At 40.4% G+C, this 17,131-nt stretch overlaps 1 protein-coding gene across 7 annotated transcripts in view; it reads left to right on the forward strand.

The window, feature by feature from the left end:
- NFIX (nuclear factor I X) overlaps positions 1–17,131 on the forward strand; it is a 257,613-nt gene that overhangs the window by 108,078 nt on the left and 132,404 nt on the right. For 6 of the 7 annotated variants that reach the window (XM_081894398.1, XM_081894400.1, XM_081894397.1 and 3 more), the window contains exon 3: positions 12,976–13,507. In XM_081894398.1, the coding sequence (XP_081750524.1) occupies positions 12,976–13,507 (532 nt within the window). Of the gene's footprint in view, positions 1–11,578; positions 12,417–12,975; positions 13,508–17,131 lie in introns of those variants that run through there. The other variant, XM_081894399.1, reaches the window with a different exon arrangement.

The raw sequence follows: 17,131 nt of genomic DNA on the forward strand, positions 1-17,131 counted from the left end.
TGTGTATTTTACGAGGTATTTTATCACTCATTAAAAGATCATGAGGGATACAAGGTGTTCAAATGACACTGACCTGAAATTTAAATTAATTTTAACATTTGCATTAAAGGTCATTTTTATTTAAGCACTATCACACAAATATTGTAATAGGCAATTTTTTGTTTTTTTTAAAGGCAACAAAGACATTTGTATAAATGAATATATAATTAAAAACACACTGATAAAATGACTACTTGTAAAGTAATAGTGGCACGGTGCAGTAGTACAGATGTGTGACCATAGACTCACCCTACTTGGCATGTCCCTGCAAAAATAAAAAAAACATCAAATATAAAAAAGGTGGGGAATTACTGTTCCATTTTTTTTTTAAAAAAAAAAGATGTTAGATTTTCTGCAATCTGAAAAGCAAAATAAAAACAGAAGCAGTGCAGGACAACAGCAATTTGATGATGATGTCATTTGGATGCCCTATAAAAAGTAAGTTAACAAAGCATGGCAATTGCAAAGCAAACACTCATTGATATCTAAGGGTTGATTCACAATTTGACACCTCACAACTGAACATGTGGACTGTCTCCTTTGAAAATGCTGTATGGTATGGTTTTCAAGCTGAAACTGAATGCCGCAAACATTTTCTCTGTGTTGAGCAATCTGTGATAGCTCATTCATTGAAACATGCGAGTCAACATTTAATGTCAAGACCAGTAGGTGACACCAGTGTATGTGCATGTGTAGGAACCAACAACCTACCGCCATTAAATATCCACCCCCCTCTACTATTAGGTGAGCTAAAGAATAAATAAGAGGCTAAGTGTGGGCCATTTCTTTTACCAGATTCATAAAAATCTTCATTTTTGAAAAACAACAGTCCCAAAATTTTTTTTGCTGTAGTTTGATTTTTGGGAGACGTCTTACCTTTTTCATTTCCAGTAACACTGTTGCAAGTAATTTCATTGTCACAAAACAACAAAACACCCTCACTGTTTCGTTCAGATTAATCTGATGTGTCCAAATCAACATCTTAATAAGTAAAACGTTTAAATAGATAAGCAATGGGTTTTTGATTTTTTGTCTTCAAAGCTGGACACCGCCAGACTTTATTCTGGCTGAAGCAGAATCCTGATCTTTGTCTTGTTGGGTTGGGAAATAAATTGGGCAACCACGTTTACTTGGGAGTGTATCCCACTGATTTCGACAGGAGCTACTTGTGTTCAGGATGCAGCCTTTGGCCTGGTTCTCACAGAGGTGGTTAATCTGTACCTGCCCTGAAGTGCAGGCTGAAGTGCACACAAATGCCCCTCTATAAAAACACATTTCCTGCACATTGAAAAATGTTGGAGAGAAAAGCCCTTACCTGTTTTCTGAAGAGGTCTAGCCAGATGCAGGTTTATCCCCTCAGTGAAAACTTGGCCGGTGTGTCAAAATGAACTTTATTTCAATCTTAAAGTAGAATAATTACTGTGCATTACTTTATCCTGTCCCGGGAACTTAGGAAGAAATATATTTTAAAATATTATTTTATTTGCAAACCTGACATGAAAATCCAGTGCGAGTGACAAAACTCAGCACCTCTCTCTACAATTGCTTTGGTCCTCAGTCTTTTAAGGTGATGTTAATATCACTACATAATCTCAGACAAAATACTCAGAAATTCACCAGGGTGTCTAGTCAGAGCTTGAGCTGTATTTATTGCTTGCTCCGTGCAATGCTTTTTAAATGCCTTTTTAGGGGGGAGTTTAAAACTGCAACAAAGACTTCCTTTAGTCTGCAAACCTGATTGAGTTGCCAACCTTTGCCTTGTCCAAGATCCTGATCTGCCATCTCCACTGCAATTAAACCAGAATTTTCTCAGTTACTTAAATTGGTTTTATCGTCCACCAGTCTGAATTATTTGTTCTTATAATGCATAGGCAAATAATCTTTCTACCAATGGCTTTCCGATAGTGTTCTGAGTTCCTGGAGAACAAGAAAGAGGTAGAGATGAAAGTAAAAACATAAGAGTGGGAATGGAGGTTGTTTAAATGAAGATGATTCTACTGTTGTTGTAGATGATTTTTAAAATATTATTTTTATTTAAAAATGTATTTTCTTTTAAATCTGTATTTCACAAACTGGACAGGAATCTTAGGTAGCTGAAGTTGTGGGAACACAAAATCATTTCATTCATTCTGGTTTTTAAATTGACAGACACTTTACTGCTGCGTCCTGTTGTGTAGTGCATTGGATTACAAAAGCAAGATTTTATGTTGTGGGGTAGGGTAGGGGAAAGCTGGGTAACTCTTGGAGGATTGAAATAATAAACCTGCGAGGAATAGCTGGACTTCTGAGCTTATATACCAATGAAGGGAAAAAAAATATTTCAGTGTTTCAGGTGAGAGAGGCGGTTGGTGAGGGTTGCTTTTCGTGTTTGCACAAGGATGTTGAAAGCTGGAAGGATAGTCATGTTACTCTGTTGCAGCAAAATCAGCAAAGAGTCTCGTGTTACCTTAAAGACGAACAGAATTCATGTAGCCTTGGCTTTTGTAGATTAGAATCCTGTTAATCAGGATCATAATACAGGTGCACAACTCACTCACCACTGTACAGTTCCCTTCCCTGTGAATGTTGTGCTATTGCTGCCATTGTTTTAATTTGAGACATGTTTCATTATATTTATGTATCTTTTCTGTTTGTGCTTGGTGTGGGTTTTAGTTATCAAAATGCTTCTTGTAGGTTTTTTTTAATCTTGCAAATTTCTTTTTATTTTATTTTGTAACACCTAGAGGATATTTGCTGCAGAAGAGCATTGTAGCAATGGGGTACCATGTCTCTTTTAATGCAGTTGATTATTGGAATAAAGGACAGATGTGACGCGTGCTTCTCCCAATTACCATTTTTACACAGAGTCTGTCTATGGAGAGACGCATTCAGAGATTTGGATGTGGTTTTGTAGAAGTGACATTGCCCTTCATAGCCATGGTTTGTATTTATTCATTTTGGACTGCCTCTGCTCAAATATATTTGCTGTACCCTAGGAAAAGTTGAAACTGGCTCCCAGAAGTGTTCTCAGCACTATAGTGGTTGTGTGTGTACATTTGGTGTGACCGTGACATATATCAATTCAATAGTGATATGATGAGCAACACACTTCCTCTCTTGATCAGTGCCTGCATGACTTCTGCAACTCTCTATAAAAAGGATTTTGAAAATTTATCATTTTCTTAGTTTTGTTTGTGAAAGGATAGGATGTGACTCTTGGAAACAGTTTTCTTTAAGCAGGAAATGGATAAGACTGAAGTGGATTTTATCTTGTCTTGTCAATTGATAATTACTGTATGTATTTAGACCCAATGATTTAACATTATATGAATGATATACCCACCTCTTCGCCATTCTTCCTTTGGGAAGGCCACAGGGAGGAGATCTGAAGCTTTCATTTCCATTTTCAGTTAACCACAGTTTAGAGTTGTGTCCAAAACCTAAAGTGTGATTAATCTTAACAATGATTTATTGAAACAAGGCAGCTTCATAAGCCATAGTTTGAAGTTGGCTTATTTCAGTAAACCATAGTTAAGAATAACTCCATAGTTTGTCTCGATTTAGATGTAATGCTGAACTGTGACTAGTTTAAAATCACAGTGAAAGCTTCTGTTCTTCAAGCTGCACCTGAGTGGGAGGAGAGGGATGGGGCTGACAAACCTGATGCTCATTCTTATATGGGCTCATTCTTATATTGATAAAGTGATTAGAAATTAAGTGTGATTAAAAATTAGGAAGTCTGTGTGAAAGGCTTCTTCCTTGTAGGGATGCAAGACTTGAGTGCATCCAGCTGGGACAGTTCTTTCTCTACCTTTCTAGGCACTGCTTAAAAACTAGCTACCACTGTTTGGAGATTGCTTGGGCAATGCTTGGTGAGAGATCCAAAGTTGGCTGGGAGGGTGGTATGCCATTTTTGTAAACAGAGAAACATGACAAGGAGAGGGTGAAGTGAAAGAAGAAAATAGATTGTGGAATTGGTGCTATTCTGCTTAATTTTAATTTGGTTTCTGTTTTGTATGTTTATACTGTATATACAGTAGCTTGAATATGCTCAGAGTCTGTAGTAGGCTTAGTTAAAAATCCAAATCCATCAGTAAATGATATTTGATCCAACAATCAACTATATAACTAAGATTATTCTAGTATGAAAGAAAGGCTCACTCACTGATAACAGTTAGAGGGAAATGGTTCCTGTTGTTCCAGAGGAATAACTAACTATCTGTCCACCGTCAGAGTGTAAGTCATCACAGATGTTTGTAAAATGTTACGTGTAAATCATATGCATTGTTTTTCCCCCTGATTCATATATCTAGAGCATCAAAGACGGGTGCAGCCAACTACTTCATTTTATGCGCTTGTCTGATAAAAATCTTAATTCCCGTGGTGAAACAAGTAAGATGGATGTTCCATTAGATACGCCTTTAGGAGATGGAGTTAATTCTCTAGTATCTTCTTTCTATCCAATAAAAGCTATGGCTCCCTGCCTTCCACCATCGCTCAGTGCTGGCATACCTGCCATGCCTGGGCCAGTAGCTTTCAATCCACCCCAAGCCAGAGTTTCTCCCCCGCCCCCTGCTCATATTGAAATACTGCCCGTCAATGAGGCCAAAATTAGATTCACAAAATGTTTAGGGGTATCTGTCCCCCTGCATCCCCCTAGAAAAAAAGCACTAAGCATGACTATAATAATATTCTGTCCTAACTGGCCAGATCTTGGGCTGCTCGTAAAATTTACATCAAGGATAATATCCATAAAAAGCCCTAGGTTTCCAAATGAGTTTTTGGTTGTACAACTAAAGACATATAGTGAGGCCCATCTACTTCTTCAGCTTTATTTGCAACTCTAGGTTGTGGTCTTTGAAAAAGTAGCTGTAGCCAAGCCAAATTGTGCCACAAAAGCAAAACAAACTCTTTAATTTTGCATGGCATATATTTACACACTGAGATGTCTTAGGCAGCCACTTTCTTCTTCAACAGTGGAAGTGAATTTGGATCAGCTGTATTTGAATTACCAATAAATAGGGAGGAAATTGGTAAACATCCTATTGCTTCGTTAGGATAATTGCTACCATAAAATAAATGACAAAAATAAAGCTGAGAAAATGTACTAATGCAAGCTATCTCTGGTTTGTGCTACAAGATGTATTCTCCTTTCATACTGCGCCTGACCCGATTTGGTGGAATGTTATGTCAGCCTAGGCTGGTTATTGACAGCTATGGTAGCACAGTGTGGTTCAGTCATATTTTATCTAAATGTCTTGAGTATCTTTCACCAGCAGAAGCATTTAGAATTGAAGGTGTCTTCACTGAATTTGGAGTAGCGTCTTTGGAGTGCTGGCATCATGTAATGATTTGTAACTTTCAGCTGGTTTTAAACCATTCTCAGATCTGGTTCTTTATTCTGTAGGAATTGTCGTGGCTATATATAGGTGTGCTCAAGAGCTGCACCCTAAGTACGTCTTTACAAAATGTACTTCTGATGAATAGAGAGCCTAGTCCTTCTAGCTAAAGGGCACCAGTTCTGCTAGAAGGCTGAGCAGTTTTATTCAGTAAGTTTGTAATCAAAGAGGCTCTCAATCTTGCAGTCTAAATCCAGGTGTTGAATAGAGGTCTGGTTACATACAGAAGGCAGGACTGGATTAATTACCTGAGAGTCACAATTCCAGCTATTCTTTGTCCCTGTTACTTAGAATGGTAGAAATGTGAAAAGAACCACAAACACATTTTCTCGGCTCCCGACTATTTCTGCCCTTAACTCCAAGTGCTTAGTTGAATGTGAAATTACGGAGTCATTTTGTAACTTTAGTTAAAAACCTTTGACTCATTTATTCCTGCCCTCTCCATCACTTAGGCTGCTGCCAACTCACATTACTGTAGAAGATGGAAATATTAAAATAAACTTAGCATTTTTTAAAAATAGTGTGTTCCTGCACACATTTATCCGGTGCTGCTCTAATTCTGCCCCCACTCCCCAATTCTGTGTATTGTTTATTTTCCCTGCTCAGACGGGAAAAATATTTGAATGCAACCTCCCCCCACCTTTTTTTTGGAAATAGAAAATTGAAAAGGCTAGTGAACCATGATTCAAGAGGCTGAGAGGGAGCTTCTTTCTTTCCTAGCATTAATTAACTCAAGTTCGTTAGGACGTTGAGTCTGCCGCACAGTTTTCTCTTGTTTGTGCTAAATCAGGTCAGAGAGGGAAAAACTTTTCAGGCAGACGCTGTGTGTTAACTCTGAAGAATGAAGAGGAGAATCAAAGTGATATAACTATTACATAGACTTATAGTCATCTGTAGGTTTTTATTGTGTACAGCAATATGCAAAATGAGGATCTGAGTGAACGAATATTTCATCTGGTTGTGAAAATGAATTTTATCTAATTTTGGGGGTGGTTTAAATAGGGTATATTTGATGCATCATTTGGATTGGTTTGGGCTGGCATTCTGATTATGGAAATCTGTGTCAGAGGCAAGAGCGCAACATGAAAATCTTTTTTTTAAAGTCTATAATCGGGAGTCTATTTCTGTCTATTTGTGGCAATGATGAGGAGGAGTCTAATTGCCCTAACCCACGGCTGAAGCTGTTGTTTGCTTCTAGTGGATTTTGTTTCCTTGAAATCTCAGTTGTGGTTGGGCATGTTTTTATAGAACTCTACTTAAATCACAGTTTGTGTTGCGAAATCTTGTATTTCATAACTCTTTATAATAATGGAAAGGCAAGATGCATCCCCCTCAAATTCTGTACCCCATATTACAGTCTCTGGAGCTGGGCCAAGCTGGACACAAAATCCTACTGACTCATTGTTGGCCAAAGCATTATTATTTTGGCACTCAGGGATGGGGGTTCAGCAGGGGCAAGCCACAGGCTAATATGTTGCAGGTCTCACTAGCCCTGTGGAGAGTAGAAATTTGTGTGCTATTCATTCACTAGGGATGTAGTTTGCCAGGGTGCTACTGACTGTTTCTATGACAACCCCAAGAAAGCTTTACACGGTGCTCCTATTGCTGAACAAGAGTGAAAGTGAGAAGGAGAGAGACTCCCAAAAACGAGCAGACCATTAAAAAAAAGGGGGGGAGGCTCAGAGTTAGAAAGTTTTGACTTGAAGTAATTAAAACTCATAAGCTCTCTACAAGACTTGGGAGTCTCTACCAACCCCCCAAAAATTCCTTGCTTCGAGATGAAGAGAGCAAAAAGCTCTTTCTCAGACAACCTTCTTAAGAACATCTCCACTTTAGCATAATACTTTGTTAAGGAATCTGGAACTGATGAAGAGAGAAAAGTTGCCTTATATTGTGAGAACAAAGAGATGGTGGTATTTTTGTGAGAGGGTATATGCAACCCACATCTAAACTCTGAGTTGGAGAGACCCATACTTGGCCGTGAAATTTTCTTCTTCATTTGACTCTCTTAAATCTTTACTTCCCCTTCATTCTCACTTCCTTCCTTTAACCTGTCTTTCCATCAGCATATTTTCTTCCCTTCTTCCCCCCACTACCCCTTCCCCCCTCTACTAATGTCAGATGTTTCCATATCTTTCTTACTTGCCTCTACTTCTCCCTCCCCTGTTTATTTATTGATTTGCCTTAGAGACAAGAGATGTTTTCCTAAAATACTATTCATTCCAGGTTATTTGTGCAGAGTTTTAACCTACAAAACGCTAAAAATAAATATTAAAATAATGTTTGCTCATTAAGTCGCAACAGGGTAAACCTTCCTAGGTTCATAATTTTCTGCATTGAAAACTGAACCCAGATGACCACACGTCTCACGGAAAGGAATCAAGCTTGCATCGTAATTGCGAGTGGTGGTTTGATCCCATTATAAGCTGAATCCTAGAAAGCTCAGACTCGGGCTTTAAAGTTCCGTAAATCTGCTGTGCTTTTTTGGAATGGAGTGAATTTGCCTAGTACAGCTGTCCTAAAGTGTGCATTCTCAAAGGTGCCTATAATAAATGCTCCTAAATGAATTGCTGGTTTTCGGTGTTGGGCATTCAGCACTCCCATTGCAATCGCTAGGGATGGGTGGTGATGCTCAACAACCTTTCCATTGTTTCTGTTGTCATCCCTCTGTGTTACTTTTCTTAAATAGCAAGTACCTACACTGGTATTTCAACAAACCTCTATGCAGAACCAGCACGGCTGTAGCATTTATGAGGTTGTGTTTTTTTTAAAAGGAATTAAAACCTGTTTCATATAACAGCGGCTTTCCTGTCTTTTGTGGAATTCCATTTGCAACTTACTTCAGATAATTCCATAGATGCCCAATTCTGCCATAATACACTGATTATCTTATATGCTAGTTCAATGCATGTGTCAAGAATGTTGAGCTTTTCTGCTGTGACAATCGTCGTATTGTAAACGGACGCTGTCTATGCCAGCCCAAGTGCACAAACAGCCCAAGTGGTCGCTTGGGGTGACAATATTTTCAAGGGTATCAGTAAATCCATGTGCAGTCCAAGAGGTGTGCCCTAGGAGTCCATTTCTTGTCTTGGAGGTGGCTAGGTGAAAATAGGATTGTACTGTTCAGCTTCCTAGCCAGCCCTGAAAGTCTGTAAAAATATTGCTGTTCTGTGAAAAAGGCCTATCAAGGCTAGAAAACTCTTAAGGCAATTAGAGTAATGTTGTTGTTGTCGTTTGTTATTGCTGCTGCTGCTGCTGCTGCTTTTAAATATAGCATCTTGTGACAAGTCCTGAGTTTTGTATTTGTTGAGTGCCACCTGACCTTGACAAAGCAGCTGTACTTTCGTACCTCTGTCTTGTACACTGAGAACTTCTGATCACAAGAAAAGGAATGCTACGGGTCGTAGTGACAGAAGTGGGTGGTTTTTTCTTTGTTTGCTCTTCATTCTGTTTTCTTCATCCTTCTTAATGTTCTTCATAGTCTAGTCTTCATAGCACCTCATGCACATGTCTATAAAGTTAGCGTGAATTGAATTAATTTTAATTTGCTACAATGTCCACCCCCTCCCGAAGCTTTCCAAGAGTGTAAAGACTCTGATTATAGTGTAATTTCGTTCCACACCAAAGCTTGCTTGTTGTTTTAAAAACGTACATTAGATTTAGTTGTTTAAAAGTTTTGAAGGTCATGCAGTCCTTTGTAAAGGATGGATCCTGGGCCTAAAAAAACAACCTGGGAACCTGTATATTCCCAGGTAACAAGGAAGTGAGAATTTCAAATGAGTTTTGAATTTCAATGGCAGACTTCGAAAATGTTTTTTGGGGGGGAGTGGAATGGGGGGAGAAGGGCACAAGTTCGTTTTCCCTTTTATCTCTTTTATTCTACTTTCTTGAGCTTCGACTTGCTCCCTCCCCCCTCTTGACACAGATATAGAAAAATAATCTCCGAGCTTTTGTGTCGGGATGGAACTCTTCCACCTCAACTGCCTGCCTGCACACCCACCTTTAATCTGCCTGATGGAGGGGAAGGGGGCAGGCTCAGGTATTACCTAACACAGCTGCGGACAGATCACCTTTGTCTACAGTCCTCTGGGGGTTTGTCGCCAAGGTCATGGAGAGGTGTGGGGAGGCCTGTGTTTTTCTCAAGCAGACAACATATTTATGAGCGGCAAGAGGTTTGGAGGGCCCCGTATCCTGCTTTTAATGTATCTCAGGCTGACCTGTGCCAGATTTGTGAAGTGGCGGGAGAGGGGTGGGGGAGAGAAAAACAGTAATATTCTCCCCCCCCCCCCAATCTCCAGCCAAACGAGTTATGGCGGGGGAAAGCCTCCACCCTGCGATTTGCGAGCACAAATCCGAGAGCTCTGATTTAGCTGCCTGCTTAGTTGCTGGAAAGCTGGCAGCAAGGCCTAGAGCTGGCAGTGGGCAGTAGGCAAATGCTCGGCGTAGGTCTGTCTTTTGTGCCATCTCCGCGCACCCCACCGAAGCATTCGGCTTGTCGAGGGTGCTGCAGGAATAAGGGTGGCAGCCCTGCGAGCAAAGTCAGGGTTAGAGGTGCTCAGAGTATCTGATGGTGCTGCAGGGAGGCGTATATGGCCTCTTTTTCTCTGGTGGGACTAGAGCCCTGATTTGTCTGTGAATTCACCCTCTTTGATGCAAACCTCTCTGTCTCTGCTCTGTGATATTGGGAGGTTGCGGGTGGTAAGGCGCTTTGTGCATGGATGGGCTGAATTAGAGGGAGCAAGCAAGCAAGCAAGCAAGCAAGCAAGCAAGCAAGCAAGCAAGCAAGCAAGCAAGCAGAGCTGTCTTCTAATAAAGCAACTGTGAGTTCGGCTATTGTTGCCTCACAGCCTTCTCTGTGCCCAATTCCTTGAGGACGGCACTCAGAAAAGTCCAGCAAAAGCACCCCAAGGCCACACCCTTTTCTTTACTCCCTAATGCAAGCCTTTTATTTTTTCTCGCGTCTCTTCATTCCTTTTCTTTTTAAAATCTTACCATTTTTACAATTTAGCTTTTCTCACGTTTGCCTTTTTTAATTACCTGTTTGCTTTCCTGTTTTATGCACCACTGTTCTTTTTCTCTGGTCCTCGTACTTTTCTTACTTTTTTATGTACTTATTCTTTCCCCTCAAAATTAATTATTTTAGTCCCCCCCCCTCCCGAGTCATGTTTTCTGGTGCCCTTTTAGTTGCGCATGTGGCATGAAGCAATAATAAGCAACAAAAAAAGTGAATGTTGGAATGAAATAGATTAAATTAGCTATTTAAACTTTCAAAACAATGCATTTTAAGCATTGCCATTTTTAAATAAAATTTTAATAGAGGGAATAAGGATTTGGTTTAGGTGAATAACTTCATATTGTGATGCTGGTCCGTTTGCTCTAATCTGCATGTATTATTAATTTTTTGGCAAATATCGGGGTGAAAATTGCAGAAAATAAGGAAGTGGCACAAAGCTTCATAGGGCTGACTGAAACCCTAGTTTTGGAAAGCAAAGATGTTTGCTGAGGCCTGGAGTAGCAATACCAGGAACTTGCAAAGAAATAATATATGTATGCATTTTAAATTAATGCTACCTGAATTGAGAAAAAAGTAGGGCGGCAATATCTTAACCACATGCATATTGAAAGAGAGAGTTGTAATTGGAAGGAAATATTTTTCAGGATTTTCTTCTCTTTTTTTGTACAAATAGTTGGAAAGGCAGCGAGGACGGAAAGAGAATGAGATTGAGAGAGAAAGATGGAACAGCTGCTTTTTCTGAGGCCTTTTGGGACTGTCTTTTTTTGGAGGTTGTGGGGGGGGGGAGAAGAGGTGGGTGGATGCTATGATATTTATTTATTTAAAATATTTTGCCAGTCACCTCCTTGCCAAAATCTGCTGGCCAATAAAATTTTCATTGCGGCTGGACTTTGCTTATTCATTAGATATGAACTTGTCGATTTGGCAAATTGTTTTCCATCTCTTAACTGCACAGTCTCTCTCTCTCTCTCTCTCTCTCTCTCTCTCTCTCTCTCTCTCTCTCTGCCACCCCCTCCCTGATTCCTTCTCCGCCAACCTCCCCCCCCTCCACCTCCCTTTCTCTTTGATGCAGCCATTGGCTGCTCCACGATGTGTCTCCTTGCCAAATAGGTGGATCCCTTCTCCTCTCTCTCTCTCTCTTTTTTTTCTGCTAGCATTGGCACAGGCAAATGGTTGGGGACTGAGCATGAAAGGAGAAAGCGAGCGAGCAAGAGAGTTTAAGAGGAAAAAGGGAAAGGAAAAAAGGGGGGAAACAACAACAACAACAAAATCCCTCATACCCCAGCAGTTGGGTTTTGCCAGCAGCCGATCACAGCTGATTCCAGAGCGGAGTCTGTCCCTTTTCCCCTAGACCTGCGATCGCCCCTGTTCTCAGGCGGAGGGAGCCACATCTAAGTTGCATCTTTGCATTTTTGCCAACGCTGAGAGAGATTCTTTCCCCCCTCTCAACTCCCCCTCCTGATCACTTGCTGTTATTCTGCCTGTTTTTATTTTTTCCCTTCATCCTTCCAATTATTATTATTATTATTATTATTATTATTATTATTATTATTATCCTTATCCTTAAGAGACATTTGGCTTTTTTTTTTAAAGAAAACATATTTTGTGTGTGTATGTGTGTGGTGATGTTGATTTATTTTTGTCCTTCGCTGATGTTTCCATTCCTAACCTGCTTTCTTCAATTTTTAATCCTCCTTTTTTGCTATCCCACTGTTTTTATTAAATAAGACTTTTTTTAAAAAAAAAAAATTGGCTAACAGTTTGCAGTGGAGAATGCAGCCAACAATTGTTTTCCACCCAATTTAAGAAATATCCTGCACTCTTCTGTGCACTTCCTTTTTATATTTTTTACTTTCCTCCTTGTTCTCCCCTCCTCCCTCTTCCACCTCACAGCCCCAATAGCACCCCCCTTCCACACTCTGCAATTCTGAGCCCAGAATTTCTGAATCGGGGGCTTAGCTTCGCCGGGATGAGCCAGAGCAATGGTAATTATTTCCATTTTTGACTTTCCCCCTCTCTCTTGGATGTTTTTAGCTTTAGGGAAATCTTTACTTAAAAAATAAAGTCAGAAAGCCTCCTGAAATAATTGATCGAGTATATATAAATTATCCTGAGCATTGTATCATGCAAGGGAGATCATAGCCAATTTTGTCTTTAATTGCAACATTTCCAAACAAACTTTATTACTTTTATTTTTAAAGGTAGTCAAATTTTAATTCAATTAACTTAACTTGATTTTTTTTTAATCTCCAAATTTATCTTCTGGTGGTATTCTGGAAACAGTGTTAATCCTCCACACTCCCAACATACCTGCTTGGCATCCCTGTTCTACTGTTGTGTTTTATCTTGTTGCTGGGTTGGATCGTATTCTGGGCTTGCATATTTTTTCCCTTAATTTTTGTTGGTTTGTGTATACATATATATATAATTTAACATACAAATTTCATCTTTAAGGGTGATTATTCTGCCTTCCCTATTTTCTTATTCTAATGTTTTCCCCCCTTCTTTTGTTTTGCACCCTTTATTCTCGCCCTTTCTCCCCAGGATGAATTCCACCCCTTCATTGAAGCTCTTCTTCCTCATGTCCGTGCGTTTTCTTACACATGGTTCAACCTGCAAGCTCGGAAACGAAAGTACTTTAAGAAGCATGAGAAGCGGATGTCGAAGGATGAGGAGCGCGCTGTGAAGGACGAATTACTTGGTGAAAAGCCTGAGATCAAGCAGAAATGGGCATCCCGGCTGCTGGCCAAGCTACGCAAGGACATCCGCCCGGAATTTCGCGAGGACTTCGTCTTGACCATCACGGGCAAGAAAGCACCGTGTTGTGTCCTCTCCAACCCAGATCAGAAGGGCAAAATCCGCAGGATTGACTGCCTGAGGCAGGCTGACAAGGTTTGGAGGCTGGACCTAGTTATGGTCATCTTGTTCAAAGGGATCCCTCTTGAAAGTACTGACGGGGAGCGGCTATACAAGTCGCCGCAGTGCTCAAACCCGGGCCTTTGCGTCCAGCCACACCACATTGGAGTCACAATTAAAGAACTGGATCTTTACTTGGCGTATTTTGTTCACACTCCTGGTAGGTCATGCAAACGACACCACTCACTGTTTTTATATTTTGTGTTTTAATTTTTAAAATGGTTGCTTCCCTCCCAAAGTGTGTGTTTTCCTATGCCTGTGTTTCCTTTCATCCATAATTAACAAATTGCTAACTTCGGAAATGCACTGGGATGACCCCACTGTACTTAGTAGTTCGAAAAAAGTTACTGTGGCCTTTCTTGACTTCCTGTTTCTCTCCTACCTGCGATGTCTGTAACTTTCCCAGGGTGAAGAAAGCCCCTTTTCCCGCAGGCTGGGTGGTACAGAATAAGAATATTTATGTAAATGACATATTGTTTGAGAGAACAGGACTTCAATTTTATTAGAATTTGGAATTAAGAAATGTGCTTATCTTGAGGTGAGGCTTTTGTTTCCTTTGCTTGATTCCCCTCCCCCCACCCCAATTTCTTTTGTTGGCTTGATTTAGCATATTGACGTGCCCACGGCTTGCAAACTACCAACATACAAACAGACACTCCTGGACATTTTTATGCTTTGTACAGCAGCCTTAGAGCAATAAAACTGAATTTTCCACATCTGCTGTCCCACATAGGAACAAGGTTCTCAGGGGAAAGGGATTATGGAAGAGAATTTTAGAACCCTTTTTCTTTTGTTTCTGTGGCCTCTTTTTCTTCTTCTTCAACACCCCCTCCTTGCTGCCTGCACGTTTGTGCACACATGTTCTTATTTAATTTTGTTTTCTTATATATTTATTTCGGCTCTCTTTTTATTTTGTTTTCTTTCCAGCTTAAAAAAAATACTGGTTAATTTTTAGCCTCTGCCCCAGGTACACTCTATTTGCTACAGACTTTGAAATCTGAATGGGCTGGCAGCCGGGTGATGGTGCGTTAACCTTTTGCTGCACCAAGTTCTAAGGAAAATGAATTTAGCCAAAAACGTTTCTCCTTCCTTCTCCTATTGTTACTCCCTTATTTCTCGCTTCTTTTTTCTTTTATTTTCGTCTGAGTTGTAAGAGGCCCCATATCAGGCTTGTTTTCTTCTTTGCCAGTTCTTTGCCAGTTGCACATTTCCTTCCCTATATAGAATAACTGCAAATCTCGGCTATGTTAAATTCAGTAGTCTTATCTTTGCCACCTCATGTATCCCAGCACAGTTTGTGTTTCTTTAATTTCAGTCTAATAATATTGTCAGGAGTCTTTTCTCCTTTTTTAGAATGTGCCCACCCAGTATGTGTACAGCAGCCTCTGGACAATGTCAGGAGGTTCACCACAGCGCCTGCGGATGGCATTTCTGGCACACTTTTATCATCTATTCTGCACAGCTCAGGGCACATCCAGGCTGGGCAAGTAGCAAACAGTGTTCCCCTATTCCTTTTTCTACAAATTCTCTTCCTTTCCCTTTCTCCTATTTTTAAAGTAAAGACACCCCCCCCCCGCTGACCTTCCTAGACAATTTTACATACAGCACATTCTTATCACAGAGATATTCCCCTTCCTTCCTTCTGCCTGTCACATAATCTTATCACATGCACAAACATGCAGAATCTGAGCATGGGCATGCAAAATCCCACCTCATGTTCATACCACTATCTAGCACATATTCCACTTACAAACACAGGTCCGTATGTGTCAAAGAAAGTATGCACCTTTCTGTCTGTTTATTGCTTCACTTACTAGATTTTTAACCTGTCTTTCAGCCCATAATGATACCCACAAGACAGCAAACTCAATTGTGCTAAAACAAGTTAAAGAAACCAAATGTTTTAAAAAGTTATCCAGATTATTTACATTATTAATACAGACCTGAGACATAATGTCCCAAAGACTTATCACCACTTAAATACTGAATTGAGCATGCAACTGCTAGGCAAACTTTGTGAGATGAGCCAGCTGGATCATCTCTGGCATTTATATTATAGTGACTAAGGCAGTTTTCCCTTGCTGCTGGCAAACCAACCAACTGGGCAGTTAAAAAATGTAACTTGATCTTTGAACTGTCCATTGTGTTCATTTTATGCTTCTGTTCTTGAGCATGTGGATGCACATGCACATGGTGGGGCGGTACAGGCTGTTGCCACGGTGAAACCTTCAGGAAAGTGATCCAGCCCCAAGGCTATTTTTTGGGTTAGGGTTATCTGTGTAGGATTCCTTTTCATCTGAAATGCTGCAGGGTCATATTTTGAACATTCAGGAATTTGGCAATATATTTTCTGTCGCTGTAGAAGATAGTAAGGAAGAAGGACAGGGCAAACGACAGAGTCTCATATGAGAGTGAAGAACCAAATTCACACTTATTAGAAAAAGATATCAGAAGAGCTCTTCATACAAGTGATTTTTGTTGTTGTTCTTACACTGTAATAGATAACAAATAACCAGCAGTGTCCTAGTGGTGGTGACGGCGACGATCTGTCACAAAAGGTTAATCCCATTTTTAAATTTTATTAACAGAAGTACCCTATGCAAGAAACATAAGTTCATTTATAAGGCCTCCTTTTAATTTATGTACTTGGATGTGAAAAACAATGGGTTGGTGTCGTAGTTAAGCGTGCGCAACGGTGCTGGCAGACTCTCATACACCTGCCCCTTCTTCCCCAGCCCCCTGAAAATGCTGCTTCCTGGAAGATGCCTTTGCCCCCTGCACCACAGGCTACCCCATGGAGTAGGGTGCCCAAACCTCACGAAGGCACTGCCATGATGACTAGCTGCCGAAGCTTATTTTTGCAGGCCACGATTCTGCATGCTAGGTCACACAGTTACAGCTTTGCCTCTGTTCAATTTCAGATCCAGGAGTAATAGTAATGAAGGCAAAGTGGAGGTGTGGTGGTTAGACAGGAAGTAGAATTCATCCACAGGTTCTTGCGGGGTGAGAAGTGCCTGCCAAAACCCAACTGCCTGGGCTAGTGGAGGAGCGCTCTGCAGTTTTAAAGCTTACCTGAGTTTCAAAGCTCATCCTGCACTGGTGCCTAGAAATTAAAGCCCAGGTGAAATAAATCCTGAACGGGACTTCCTCCACTATACTGCTTTGTTTATCCTGGCTTTTGTCCTTCTGCCATCACTCTTAGGAGAGGACCGCAATGAATGCGCTAGGCCACAAATCTAGATTTTTGCTGGTTTTATGAGCAGGACTACCATTTTATGAGGAAAACAGTATTCCTAGCCCAATGGCTTCCTCATAATTTTATTTAGTAATCTAAAAGTTTAATATCCCCCTTTCTATATTAAAAGGATACCCCAATGGGGAGACAATTGTTGTGAGTCTATCCTTGATTCTCCCCAGCTGCCACCTGTTTTTAAATTTTATTTTTTAAATAGTGATTTTTCAGCAGCCAGGCTGCAAAACCAGTATCCAGTAGTAAATCCCAGTTGGGGAGTGGGCTTGGGGCATGTTCAATGGATACTGGATTGGTAAGGCATACTCCCCCCCCCCGCCGCCCCAAATACTCATCTGTGAGCAATCCACACTTGCATTATCTTGCCAAATGTGGATTTGGGAACACGTGTATGCTAAGATGGCGTGAAGTTCAACCCTAAAAAGGTGGCAGTATTATCTATGTAGCTATTGCTATAAACATCAAAAATGACGATTTCTGCCTTAATAGGCTCCCAATCTAAGCAAAAGCTTCAGTCCTATTAAGAAATGTAGT

The sequence above is a fragment of the Podarcis melisellensis genome, assembly GCF_964234715.1.
Source record: "Podarcis melisellensis genome assembly, chromosome: 17".
NCBI classification, from domain to species: domain Eukaryota; kingdom Metazoa; phylum Chordata; class Lepidosauria; order Squamata; family Lacertidae; genus Podarcis; species Podarcis melisellensis.